Source organism: Tinamus guttatus, unplaced genomic scaffold, assembly GCF_059628265.1.
Source record: "Tinamus guttatus ecotype Peru unplaced genomic scaffold, ASM5962826v1 Tinamus_guttatus_pri_ptg000472l, whole genome shotgun sequence".
Classification (NCBI taxonomy): domain Eukaryota; kingdom Metazoa; phylum Chordata; class Aves; order Tinamiformes; family Tinamidae; genus Tinamus; species Tinamus guttatus.
In genome coordinates this window covers 696,398-710,289 of record NW_028289006.1, presented here as the reverse complement: position 1 = coordinate 710,289, position 13,892 = coordinate 696,398, and the positions used below count along the sequence as shown (strand labels likewise).

At 58.3% G+C, this 13,892-nt stretch overlaps 1 protein-coding gene across 1 annotated transcript; it reads left to right on the top strand.

Moving 5' to 3' along the window:
* Nucleotides 1–8,665: 8,665 nt before the first annotated feature.
* Nucleotides 8,666–12,370, top strand: CHADL (chondroadherin like). Its single transcript, XM_088532959.1, has 4 exons — nt 8,666–8,824; nt 8,926–10,599; nt 11,308–11,474; nt 12,026–12,370. Exons 1-4 carry the CDS (start codon nt 8,666–8,668, stop codon nt 12,249–12,251), a joined length of 2,226 nt encoding a protein of 741 aa, XP_088389085.1. The 3' UTR covers nt 12,252–12,370.
* The last annotated feature ends 1,522 nt before the right edge of the window (nt 12,371–13,892 follow it).

The window sequence follows — 13,892 nt, the reverse complement described above, 5'->3', positions numbered from 1 at the left end:
AGTCAATCCTCAGAGGTGACGTGTCTGCAGTGGCCATAGCCCTGTGTCACACATGTTTCTGTGAATTGCTCTCCCTCTAGTTCCTCCTCCTAAGAGTCCTTCCTTCCCTGCACTGACCCACTCACCTGGTGTCTTTAGCCACCTGTGTGAGGCACTGCTGTATGTAAGATGCTTTAAGAGGTTAAGCTGTGAAAATGTAATGACTGTGAGATGATAACTTAAGCTTTTTTTGAAGACAAACAAAATTTAGGAAATAAGGGTTCTGCTGGCCCTAGTATCTGGTATCCAGGCTAGATATCTGCAGGGCAAAGGAAGATGCATGGCATGGAGGTGACAGCGTACTGGCAAATTTACTTCTGGGTAGGACATGGAGACTAAACTTCCTTAGAGGGGGCTTATGTTTCAGTCTCAGAAAAAAATCCAATTTTCTAACCTTTGTTTGTATTAGGAATTGCTTCTAAAGAATGGTAAGTTCCCAGTGCTGCATTGAAGGACTGAGTGTTCATTCCAGTGTTGCTCCAAGTCGCCTTGTGCAACCAACTCGCCCTAAGAGCACCACTACTGCAGGGAATATTTTTAATTTGAACTTTATTAGTCCAGCAAAACAGCAGTAGTAAAGAGAAAGATATGTTATAGTAGTGTCTAGCAGTCTTTGGGGTCTGTGAGCAGTCAATCACTGGGAGCAAGTGATGAGAGAATAGTTTCTTTAATGGAAAGCAAAGATATTTAATGAAAATTGAGAGTGAAAAGACCTCTTTATGTATCTCGCTTTCTATGTATTCAATTTTCTTCTTTTGAGGGAGTCTCCTGCTCTGTTTCCTCCATGTGAAAGGATGTTGTGCAGGACAGAAGGCATCTCAAGTTATGCCTTGGGTGCTTCAGAAATACTGTGTGGCTTTCATTGGTTTTGGAAGGTAATTGCATAGCCCCTCACTGCCTTGACCTGGGCTGTAACAGGACAAGTCAAAACAATTAATGGACTTGAGAAAGGTGAAGAGCTGCTCAGGAGCAGGAACGAGCCACAGGACCCTAGCAGTGCCCACTGTCTGCCACGTGTCCCTGGCACCAAAGCTTGTTGGTTTGTCTGGGCACTTGCTGCAGGATGATGCCTGCAGGGATCGGTCCCCTCTGCTCAGGGTCACCCTTTGGGCACGCCAGAGCAGCTCTGGAGCTGGACTGTGCCTTGCTGCTGCCACAGGACCCCTTTGTCCCTGCGAAGGTGTCAGCCTTCAGGTGACAGCTTGGGGTCTGCAGGCCAGCACTGCCTTGGTGCTGCTCGAAGGCATCAGGCCAACCTCTCCCCAGGGATTCCAAGGCTCGCGCTGAGTCCACTGCTGCTTCAGAGCCCACTGCTGGCATGGATGTGCTCTCTGCCCAGCAAGGCTGAGAGGGCCGGCTGCTGCTTGCACTGCGGACGGTGGCCTGCTCCTTGGAGGGGAGATGAGAGCTTGCAAGGAAAGGATTGAGAAGGGGAACGCAGAACTGCATCCTGTGCGTCAGTATTTTCCTTCTGACAACTGCCACCTGGCCTTGCTTTAGCTGTCAGAGCTCCTCAGATGCGTTGACCTGGTAGAGGTGGCCTTTGGTAAATTAAAACCACCTCGTCCTGTGCTCATCAGGGAGAACAAAAAACTACTCCCTTCCCGCATCTCTGGAAGATGCCAAAGCAGGCAAGTACATTCCTGGGTAAAGAAACAATAACAACAACAGCAAAAATTCCTGCAGGGAGGCTAGGAAAATTCCCTGTTTCTGACAAGCAGTCATAAGAATGTGTCCTGAGCCTTCATCCCACAGCCTGGCAGCTTCAGTTTTCATGTACATCAGGAGGAGAGATACGGACCTTGTGAGGCTGAGGAAAACCTCTGCAGTGCGTTTCATAGGGGCACATATGTGGGTGTCGCAGGGTTCCTTGGTGGCAGGGAGCGAGTGGGATGTGCTCGCTCCTTGGGCTGCCGACTGGCAGCCAGCACAGGGCCATGGGGGCCCTCGTCCTCACGCCGCTGGGGTGGCTCCTCATCGTTGTGGTACCGCTGGAAAGGGACGGGCCGCCTCCGCCACCGCAGCACAGCCCCCGTGGCCAGGCCCACAACGATGAGGAGGGTGGTGGCGATGCCGATGCCCGCCACCCAGGCGCTGGGTGCTGCCCGCATGGCCCCGGGCCGGGCAGTGCCAGTGGTGCGACCCAGGGCGCACTGCCGGGGTGCCGGGATCGAGCACGGCAACAGCCCTCCACGCCAGGGCACGACGCACACGCGGTACTCGGTGCCCGGCTGCAGGCTGTGGAGCTGCAGCTCCAGCGGGCCCCCGATCACCCGCAGCGCCTGCTGCGGTGCCCCCAGTGCCTGGTACCGCACCTCGAACTCCTCGCTGTCCCCAGAAAAAGCCCAGGCCACAGCCAAGGAGATGTCGCTGCCTGTGCTGACGCGGAGCCCGCTGATGCTGTCAGCCAGGCAGGGGTCAGGGCTCTCGGGCACGTGGCCCTGCGAGGTGGTGGGTGGCTGGGTAGTGGGGAGCAGGGGGGTCCTGACGGTGGCTGGCGCTGGGGTGGTGGCAGCAGTGGTGGCCACAGTGCTGGGCAGGGGCTCTCCTCTTGCTGTCGGGGTGACCTCCGTGGGGCTGGTGATGGTGGAGCTCGTGCCAAAAGGCGGGCAGGTCAGCTTCTGCAACTGGAAAAAAAAGGAAGAAAGGGGAGAGGGGAAGGATGAAAGAAGGTGTCACAGGTCTCATTCATCACAAGGAGAAGGAATGAGCAGCCATGAAAGTGTGGGGCAAAAAGGAAAGGAAAAAGCACAGGCCACCTTCCCTGCCAACCCCTGCAAGGCTCCAGTGACTGGCAGTGCCTGAGCCTTCCCCCAATTGTGTCATCTCCCAGGGTCCTCCAGGGCCTGTGCCAGGGCTTAGAGAGCCCTTTTCTGAGCCCAGGCTGAGCAAGGCCGCAATGGCAGGGCTGGGGGTACCCACCCCAGGACGTGCACTGAAGGGCCCTGCATCTGGCCCTACCTCCATATCTGCCAGCAGCTGCCCCCGCAGTGCCCTGGGGGAGCTGCAGGCCACGGGGCCCCGCTCGCCCCGCGGCCGCTTCCGCTGCCACGTCCAGAGCCAGAGCAGGTCGCAGTCACAGCGCCACTTGTTGCCCGTCAGGTAGAGCCCTGAGAGGGCCCGCAGCGACGCCAGGGAGGGCAGCGTCTCCAGCCCGTTGTCCCTGAGGCTCAGCGTCTCCAGGCGGCGCAGGCGGCTGAACGCCAGCGCCGTCACCTTCTCCAGGGCCAAGCCGTCGAGGTAGAGCTCGACGAGGGCCCGCAGACCCCTACCGAAGGACAGCGCCGTGAGGCGGCGGATGGGGTTGCCGCTGAGGTGCAGGGCAGCCAGCAGCGGGGTGCCGCGCACGGCCTGCGGCACGCTCGCCAGCCGGTTGCCATCGAGCCACAGGGTGCGCAGCCCGCGCGGCAGCACCGGCCCTGAGAGGTTGCCCAAGAGGTTGGCGCTGAGGTGGAGGCGCCGCAGCTGCGGGAGGCCGCCGAGCGCCTGCTCCGAGAGCTCCTGCAGCTCGTTGTGGCTCAGGTCCAGCACAAGGAGGTGCTTCAGGGAGGAGAAGACACCTGGAGAGACCGAAGGGAGGGAGGTTTACTCGGACCAGCAGCTCGCCTTTTGGCAGCCTCCTCTGCCCCCCAAGGCCCCCATCCCATATTTTTCCTCAATGTGGAAGCTGGTTTGTCTGCACATGGGGCCACCAGCAAATTCCCAAGTGGCCCCTGCGATGGGGAAAGGGTCAAGCACCAAGGCCAGTGTCTCCCATAGCAGGCATCACGGGGGTACCTGGCAGGAGGTGAGCGATCCGGTTGTGCTCCAGGTGCAGGAAGACGAGACTGCTCAGGTTCGTGAAGGCGCCATTGGGGAGGTCCCGAAGGAGGTTGTGGTCCAGGTGGAGGTGGTACAGGCTGCCGAGCCCCTCGAACGCGCCAGCCTCCAGCTGCTGCACCCCACTGCTCCCCAGATAGAGGGTGGTGAGGGCCGGCAGCTCAGGGAAGAAGGCGGCCTCGAGGGTGGGGAAGAGGTTGTGCTGCAGGTCAAGCTCCACGGCGGCGCGGGGCAGCCCCGTGGGCGGCCGTGCCAGGCTGGCGTTGGCGCAGCCCACCAGCCGCTGTGAGGAGGCGCAGGAGCAGCTGGAGGGGCACGAGGCCGTGCCGGCGCCGGGCGCCGGCGAGGCGCACAGCAGAGGCAGGGCGAGGACCGTGGGCCAGAGCGTCAGCACGGCGCCTTCGGCTGCAACCCAAAACATGGAGCGAAACGGCCCACGGCACCCGTCAGGGCTGGGCACAGCAAAGAGCTGCTCCAGTTCATCCTCGCTTCTCCCAGCCCATGTAGGACGGCTCCAGGTCACTCTTTGCACCCCAAGCCCTGGCCAGCACCTCATAAAGCACCTCGTCCTTGCTGGGCCATCAGCCCCAGGCAGCTTCAGCCACCCCTCTCCCGGAGCAAGCCCTGACCCCTGTACATCGCTGGACCCGTGAGACATCATCAGTGCCCTGGCCCCCGCCTGCGCTGCCTCCTATCACCCCCGACCATGTGCCCACCATGCACAGATGGAGCAGCCCATGCAACTCGACCCCCACTTCCTCCTTTTGTTCCCTCTTGAAAAATAGAGACTTGGAGTAAAACCCTGAGCTAGCAACGCGCTGGCAGGATGAGCTGCATCTCCCCACCCTGCCCCTATTCGATCCATCCCTGCGGCTGGACAAACGCTCGTGCTGCCGCTCCGGCTCGCGCCGGCAGCTCACCCAGTGCTTGGGGCGGGGAGGAGGGCTGAGTGACCTGTCACCGGGGCTGTTTGCCCTGCATGGGGAGCAGGAGGCCAAGGAAAGCCACCCTCATCAGACCACTGACAGCACCATCCCTTGCTCCTCAGCACTGTGGAGAAATGTAACTCCAGCCTCTCCAGGAGAAGGGTGCCAGGAACACACTCTCCATCTCTTCCCACTGCAGGAGTCCCTTTATTTCTCCCTGGCTTTGGCCACTTGGAAGGGAAGGAGACCGGGGCACAGGGCCCCTGCATTTGAGGGGCCACAGAGGCAGAGCTAGAAGGTGCTTCCCAATGTTGGAACATGCTGGGAGACCCATCCTGGGGTTTTGCCCAGTGACAGGCAGCCTGCAAGGCCGTGTCATGGTGCAAAGACTGCTTTTGCCTTTATGCTCTCTTTCTTTCAAGAGGCAATAAATAAATAAATAAATAGGATCATATCCAAAGGAAACTGCTCACAAACCCATATTCCACCCCCCAGTACAGCTCGCATGGTAACAAATCCTGCCCCTTCTGGCTCTTGTTGTTCCCATTCCTCAGGCCCAAAGGCAGGCAGCAAGCCCACAGCCCCTTCCCCAGCCTTGCTGACCTCCCCAGGGCTCTTGGTCAGTGACTGTCACTCCAGCTTCTCCCTTGCTGCATTCACCATTGCTGCCTCTGATGAACCCCTCGCGCAGGCGGTGTTTCCCAGGGCCCATCGCATCTCCCCCACAGCCTGATTCGCTGCCCATTGCCCCTCCAAGCAGCACCACGAGGGGCACCGCTGCCAGCTGGTGCCCAAGCGTTACCTGCCATGCGGGCTCTCGGGAGGTGCTCCCAGCGCGCCTTCGCCACCCTCCTAAAGGGCCCAGCGGGGAAGCGCTGTGGTTTTCCTCCCCTCAGCTCTGGTACAGCCCACGAGGAAGCAGAGCCTGAGCCAGTGGCTTCCTCCTATTGTGTGCGGTGAGAAAGGATGCAGATGAACAGGAGAAAGTGAAGGGCACAGGGAGAGACATGAGGTGCAAGCGCCTGGCTGCCTTCCACTGCGTTTCCCCTTGCTGCTTCAGTCCGGCCGAGATGGCCAGGAGCTGTTGTTCAACGCAGCTCCTCAGCGCGTGCCACCCTCAGCACCGAATGCGGTCAGGCAGCAGCCGCGGTGCCCAGCACCGGGTCTCTGGGATTTGCTGCAGGCAGTGAGCTCCCAGGACCAGTGTCAAAGCTGGTGTCCGCTCACCCTTCGCCACCAGTGTGTCCCAGAGCTCCTCGCAGGTTGGCACAACAGGCTCTCCCTCTCTCGCCCAGCGGCAGCGTGCTGGGACTGGAAGCGGCACCTGCACCAAGGAGACAATACGGGCTCCCCATCCTGGAGCACGCAGGGAAGGGACGCCTGAGGCTCTGGCCCTTGGGGAGTCAAGAGCAGGAGAAGGGGCCCCTCGCAGCAGGAGAGGTCGCCCCTCTCGGGAGCACTGGGACCAGAGCAGCACTGGCAGGAGGAGCAGCGGGAAAGCGCCAGGCCCGCAGCCAGGCTGGTGCACGTCTGCTGGCCGAGCAGCTCAAGCCAAGCCTCCCGCTCCATCCTGGGCTGACACACGCCTGCTCAAGCCATTGCACAGCAAAGGGCTGGCTGGAGAAAGGAGGTGGAAAACTCCTCCTGGTCCTTTACTGGCCCCCTCTTCCCCAGGCGGACTCAGCTCCAGCCTCCCAGGCACTTAGACTAGCTCACTGCTGGGTGGACTTTTTTTGCAGGCTGTGGCTCTGCTCATCTTCCCCAGGAGAATGAAATACAGCACTGGCAGAAAAAACAACAAAAAAAAGAGCCAGGGAGGAAAGCAAAAGTGGTCTGTGAGGAAATGACACTTCCCGCATGCACTCCCACCTTGTGCCTCTCTGAAACAAGGAAACAAACAGAATTAGGAAATCTGGGGTTGCAGATGCAGAAGGGGTGGGTGCCTGCGCAGCCGGTGTCCCGCAGTGACGGGGCTGCTCTGCACAGGTGCTGGGGACGGGTGAGCGGGCCCGGCACCCCTGGCTTGCGAGCCGCAGTGCTCTGTTTGCTCAGCAGCAGTGGCACCGTTAGCTGGATGTTGACTTTCTGCCCTGGACAGTTATGTTTCCTGTGAATTATGCAGACAGGAAAGAAAAGGCCAGGCACAGAAAATGGTGAGCTTAAATGTGACACCCGCTGCCCGCGCTGGCGCTGCCCCACGCCACGCTGGCTGCTCCAGGGATGCGGATCCCCTCTGCCAGGGCAGCGGGACGTGCCTACGGGGTCACTGCCCTCTCCCCAAGGCGCCCATCCCTTCCTCCCCTGGCCTCCTCCTCCCCCCTTCGCTGGCTCCGTCCGGCGAGCGCTGCTGGAGTGCGGCACAACGGCCCATTCAGCGCTCGCTCCTGCTCGGAAAAGTAAATAGCAGCGCCGGCACAGGGGCGGCGGCAGGAGCTCCGCGGCCGCCGCACGGGGCAGCTGCTCCGCGCTCCCTTTCCTGCCTCCTGGGGATGAGCGTCCCCAGCCCCAGGTGAGTGGCAGTGGGTGCTGGCAGCGCAGTGGGTGGCGGTGGCGGCCGTGACGCACGTTGAGCCGTGGGGACTGCTCGGTGGCACTTGCCGGTGGCCACTTGCTGCCGGCCCTGTGTCGGTGCAGCCCTTTGAATGCAGTGGGAGGACGGAGCTGGGGGGCACATGCACAGGGCAGTGGGGCACTCAGCCTCCCCCACTTAGGTGGGTTTAACTGTGCCAGGCCCTGCTGCTGCGCCCCACACCTGGGAGGTCTCAGCTGTGGGTCCCGGCAGCGCCTGCCCGCGCTGCTGCAGCCCCTCTCCGGCACCTCCTCCTCAAGGGGCTCTCGCTGCCACCTCACACTCAGCCTGGCCAAAAGCAACCTTGTCCGTCTTCCTGCAGAGACTTGATTTGCTTGGGTCGGTTTAACAGCGGATATCATTAGTGCAAAGCACTGTGCGTGGCTGGAGGTGATTTTGGCACTAGCTCCGCAGGGCCTGCGTGCAGCCTGCCGGCAGCGCGGCCCAGCTCGGCTCGCAGCCAGCGCCGTGCACGGAGGTGACCGCGGCGTGTGGGAGAAGGCAGGTTTGCAGCGCAGAGCTCATGAGGGTGCTTGCCTTACAGGGAAGAAGCTAAAGTTTATACTATTCCTATCCTGTACAGACCTAGAGACTTTTATGCTAGCCACAAGGAAGAAAGAGAGGCTCTGCTCCAAGTCCTTTCCTCACTGACCCTGGCTTGTGGTGGGCTCCTCCTTAAGTGAATCTAGACAACCTAGGCAAAATTGCTGTCCCAAAGGGGACCTGCTACCAGCAATCTTCAAGGTAAAGCTTAAATTCTAACACTAAGTATCTATCTTCTCTGTCTCTGTTCTTCACTTATAACCCATAAAAAAGCACAGCTCTAGAGCCAAGGGGTTGTCGGAGCTGCCCCATGGCTCTGAGTAGCAACCTGCATGACCCAGCATGAGTCAATGGCCCACGGTGGCAGTAGCTGATGCTGTTTTGGGAAAGGGTGGGAGCCTGGCCCCACTCTGCAGCCCCTGCTCTGTGCCCCACCTGCACCCCCAGGGCAGGGGCAGCCCTGCCTCCCCCCTTCAGCAGCACAGCCTTTTGCCCCTGAGTTTATCCAGCCCCTTTTGACCCTACTCACACCGGCTGTCTGCATCGCCTCCTGGCTCAGCAAAGCCCAGAAGGTCTCAGTTTCCAGCAGCATAAAAAGTACTTTCTTTTGTCTGGTTGAACCTGTTCCCTGCTAGCGCCCCCAGACCTGCTGCTGTAAGATTTGGTAAATAACAGATCCGCACAGATTTCACTGCTGTCAGGAGGGATCCTTCCCCCTCATCTGTCCGGCCTCACAGTGCGTCTCCTCTGGCTGCAGGTGATATCCACGATGGGGCTTTTCCTGGGCCTCCTGCTGCTCGTGGCTGGGCTCATGCTCCGGGAAACAGCTGCCAACCGCTGCCCTGCAGCCTGTATCTGCGACAACATCAGGACCCACGTCCTGTGCCTGAAGAGGAACCTCACAGAGATACCCAGCACCATCCCGCAGGTCAGTTAAAATATTAGGTCACTTTTGGGCGGGGAATGGAGTGCGGAAAGGTTGGGATTTTACCTCTGGAATAAATTCACACTTGTGTTTGTTACCTACAGATCACTAAAAAGCTGGATCTCCGGGGCAACAACTTGAAGGTCATCCCTGCAGGAGCTTTCCTCAATATCCCATACCTCACACACCTAAATCTGCAGCACTGCAAGGTGGAGAGCATTGAGGAGGGAGCCTTCCGGGGACTGGGAAGACTGGTCTACCTTAACCTGGCCTCCAACAGTATATCTGTTATCTACCAGGAGTCTCTGGACGGGCTGTCTTTCCTCCAACAGCTCATCCTGGAGAAGAATCGCATTGAGGAGATCCAGCCAGGTGCTTTTGGCCAACTGGGGTTCCTCAGCTTCCTCAACCTTGGTGAGAATGCCCTCGTCTACCTCCCAGACATGGTCTTCCAGGGCCTGCAGGTGATCAAGTGGCTCCGCCTGTCTCATAACGCCCTTCACGTCTTGGGCAACGAGGCCTTCGTCGGCTTGCCCGCCCTGAGGAGGCTGAGCCTGGACCACAACGAACTGCAAGCCCTCCCCAGTGAGGCCCTGGCAAGACTGTCTGGGACAACACGACTCGATCTGGGCCACAACCCCATCACCTACATCCCCGAGGAGGCTGTTGACATGGCTTCCTTGACGCACCTCTTCTTGGACAACGCATCTCTCCAGGACATTTCACACAAAGCCTTCGTGAGGAGCCCCCAGCTGCGCACGCTGGACCTCCGCAACAACCAGCTGCAGGGGCTCCAGCCGCTCGCTGGACCAGCCGCTGTGGCAAAAATCAGCTTGGCCGGGAACCCCTTGCTCTGCTCCTGTCACCTGCGCCCCTTCCGCGAGTGGATGGGGAGGGCGCGGGTGAACGTGGAGGCGGCGTGTGCCGGCCCCGCCGCACTCCGGGGACGGCAGCTAGAGCTGCTCAGGCCCCTTGAAATGAGGTGCGGGCACCACCTGGAAGGGGCCCTGCCACCCGCCAGCCCCACGGCTCCTGCCAGGCGGCCGGAGGAGGCTGTGAGCAGAAAGTGCCCAGCGGGCTGCACCTGCGCCCTGGACTTCCAGCACGGCAGCTGCGAGAACAGGAACCTCCGGGAGATCCCGCGGGGCTTCCCCAGCACGACCCAGCTCCTCGACCTGCGGCGAAACCACTTCCGAGCGGTGCCGCGGGGCTCCTTCCCCGGCTTGAAGAGCCTCGTCTCGCTCCACCTGCAGAGCTGCAAAATCGCCTCGTTGCAGCCCGGGGCGCTCCAGGGCCTGCAGAAGTTGGTCTACCTCTACCTCTCTGACAACAACCTCTCTGCCTTGGAGGCCGCTGCCTTTGACGGTGTTCCCCAGCTTGCCTACCTGTACCTGGACCACAACAGCTTCACACGGGTACCCCAGGGTGCCTTCAGGCTCCTCCCCAGCCTCTTCTCCCTGCACCTGCAGCATAATGCCATTGGGCAGCTGTCTGCGGGCGACCTGGAGGGGATGGAGAAGCTGCGCTGGCTCTACCTGACGGCAAACGCCATCAGTAACATATCCCCGGCGGCCCTGAGCCCTGCCAGGATGCTGGAGAAGCTGCACCTGGATGGAAACCGCCTGAGAGAAGTGCCCACGGGGTCTCTCCAGGGCCTGCCTGCCCTCAGTGAGCTGAAGCTGTCCAAGAACCCCATCAAGTCCATAGGGGCCAACGCATTCCTGCCTGTGGCCAGCACCCTGCAGCACCTCTACCTGGACAACATGGGCCTGGAGCGGGTGTGCATGAGAGTGGGGATGCCCTAGAGAAAGGGGGCAGGTTGGCCCCATAACGCTGATGTGCCTAGAGATTGCTACGGGGTCCCATGTCATCCCTCCCCATGGGGCCAAGACCCTCTAGGAGCTTCTGCCCTGTAGGCATCCCCCATTTCCTGGTGTGCATTTTTGGAGATGCTCCACAGTCCAGCCAAGAGGAGGTGCTTCCCTCAGCTTGGCCTCCATTTCCCCTCACCCCTCTGTCCACGGTTCCTTAATGGAAACAAACAGGAACCTGCTCATTTCAATGGACTTCATTCCTCCATTTCAAAGGAGGTTATTCCCACAATTCCTCTTCCCAATTGCTTGCCCGTTTGTCTCCTCCTCTTGTCACCACTTCTCCAGGACTCTTCACTGCCATTATTGTGAAGGTCTCTTTCTTCTCCAGAAACTGATATTACCACCATCCCTTTAAGGATCAGGTCCCTTTTACATCACCAAGGGTTCACTGTAGTGATTCATAAAATGTGAGCTGATTAAGCTAATTAAACCATCCCTTCCTTGCAGCATCTTAAGCCCATGTACTGTTATTGAGAACAACTCTTTCATGGGATCCTCTCAGACTCAGCACAGGCTTTCACAGTCTCCCCAGGCTGTAGGGCTTAACCGGGTGCGTGTGTGCAGATTTGCTCCCACAGGGACTCGCTTTGACTCGCTCTTGCTTCCTTGCAGATTTCTTCAGGTGCTTTCGCTGGCCTCGGTCCCAAGATCAAAAGCCTCTACCTGGAGAGCAACAAAATGAGTCATATCCCCGACATGCGCAGCTTCACGGGGCTGGAAATCCTCAACCTGCGAGATGTCCCTTTCCACTGCGACTGCCAGCTCCTTCCCCTGCACAGGTGAGCTCTGCGAGGCCGCAGGGCCCATGGGAAATAGGGAAGGATGATGAAATAACAAATAAGGAAAAAACTTTCCCTGGGGGGGTGGTCAGACACTGGCTCAGTGGCTCAGAGCGGTTGTGGGATCTCTGTGCTTGGAGAGACTCAAAACTCCCCTGGCCAAAGCCCTGAGCAACCTCCTCTGGCTCTGAGCAGGGGTTGGACCAGAGACGCCCGCCGTGGCTCTCAGCTGACCAAAACCTCTCTGTGGTTTGAAACGGGAGGTGTCAGCTCAAAAAGACAACAGCTCCATGCCCCTGTGCCCGCCCTGGGCAATGCCCAGCCACGAGAGGCTGCCGGTGGTCTGCACACGGGGCAGACCTCCCCATGCCCTGTGTGGGCCACCGGCTTCTTCATCAGCCCCGGGGCTGCAGACCCAGGACTGATGCCCTCAGCGCCGGTGAGGGGCTACAGCACAGCAGGAGCTGGCCCAAACCCGCACCAGGTCACAGAATTTCACCTCTGCCTTGGCGCCTTCCCACTCCTTTCCCTGCTTTCCTGACACTTTCCAGGTGGATTGACAAACTCAACCTCCGCGTAGGGGCCACCTGCGGGTCCCCTGCCGAAGCTCGGGGCCAGAAAGTGAAGTTTTCCACCATCTTCCAAACCTGCCCTGGTTGGGCCGGGGACAAGGCCACAGGAGCCAGTCCCAACAAGGCCACGGCTGCAAGCAAGCCCAGCAAGCAAAAGAGACTGGAAAAACCACTGGGCAGGGGCCCCAAGAAGAGCAACGCTTAGGGAAAGAGTGCAGGATGCAATGGGGCCAGACCTACCAGAAAGCAGTTTAGTGAGAGCAATTTTCCTGGATTTGTCTCCACTGTGGCAACCTGGATCTTGTAGAGGGCACAAAGAAGAGAGCCTGGCACAACCAAATGGATGCTGGTTTGTCCTGACCAAGGCTCTGGGATCCAGGTCTTGCTCATGCACAGCAAGAGAGAGTCACAGTAACGTGGAAAGAGGTAGCTCAGCAGCTTTGGTAGTATTTGCAACATGCTTCATTTAGAGACTAAAATGGAATGAGGCAAAACAAGACAATTATTTGCACAAGGTTTTACCATCCATGAAGGACAGGTGTAATGACCAACTGTCTTTTTGTTGTTTGTTTGCTATTTTGGTGGTGGTGGGTTTTTTTTTTTTTTTTTTCCTTTGCCTTTGTAGGGCAGGTGTAATCCACAGCAGGTTTTTCTTTAAACTATTTGTAGGGATATTATATTGATGATTGTGCTTTAGCAGCTTCAGAAGACATTGAGGAACCCTGAGGAGGGCTGCCAAAAGCACTGATGTACTAGCCCACTCTGCCTCAAAATTTAAAATTAATCACCAAAGTAAATATTTCCTGAATTCCCAGGAGCACCTAAGAATTAAATAAAAGCAAATAAAACTATTTATTGCAGTAAAACTATTTTTTCTGCAAGATTCAATTAGTTGTTCCCACATCCCATTCATGAGTGATGGTCCCCACCATCACGCCAGGGCCCCATTCTCCAGGGCTACCAGGTTTGCATTTCTCCTTTCTCAGCAGAGGGAACACAAGAGGATTCCTTTTTTTTTTTTTTTTTTTGGATGTCAAAAACCAGCGTTTTGTTCAAATTAGGAAGACTTGGAAGGTAAACATTTTTGGCCACTAAATGAGCATGATGGGTGTTCAACATATAGAAAAGAACTGCAGAAGAAAGACTGCAGTCCTCAGTAAGGTAACGTGCTGTGAAGACGGCCTTATCACAGGCACAAGGAAAGGTGAAATCGCAGAAAGGACAGAAATGCCCCGAGGCCCTAAGAAATGCAGCTGGTCACACTGCTGGGCAGCAGGCAAGGCAGGCGTGGAGACAAGTCTTGCAAGGTGCCTCAGGTAAAACCAGCTACAAATGCCACGTGCAGGCATTCTTGTAAGGAGAGGCACTGCTCCCCTTTTCTACAGTGTGTGGTGTGTGACACAGGGCCTGGAGAAGGTGCCTCACGCCACCCCTCAGGTCAGGAGGCGGAAGGGAAGGGGTACTTGGGGACCATGGTACGGATGAGCGTCCCCAGGCTGCGTCCTGGCCCTTCTTAGCACCAGGCTGAGGGGAACAGGCTGGCACAGGTTGAGCCAAACACTGGGCAGGTGAGGAGGAGAGGGCTTGTTCCTGCGCGGATGCAGCGCTCAGTGCTCGTGTCTGCAGGTCACAAAAAAAATGAGTCTCCAGGGAAACGACTTCAAAGCTGTCGCTGCAGGAGCTCCCCGTCCTTTCCCGAGTCTCTCTCACTTCAGCCTGAAGCGATGCAGGGTGCAGAGCAGCGAGGCAGCCGCTTTCCAGGGCCTGCAGCATCTGACCCTCCTCTGCTTGGCTTTTAACTCCATGGTTTCTTTCCGTGACAGTCACTATGGGGCCCATCCAACCC

Bases quoted from the DNA above. Each gene is read 5' to 3' on its own strand.
- CHADL (XM_088532959.1), top strand. From the start codon at position 8,666: ATGGGGCTTTTCCTGGGCCTCCTGCTGCTCGTGGCTGGGCTCATGCTC. The intron at 8,825-8,925 runs GTCAGTTAAAAT...TGTTACCTACAG, and splicing joins TACCCAGCACCATCCCGCAG to ATCACTAAAAAGCTGGATCT. The intron at 10,600-11,307 runs GTGTGCATGAGA...GCTTCCTTGCAG, and splicing joins ACAACATGGGCCTGGAGCGG to ATTTCTTCAGGTGCTTTCGC.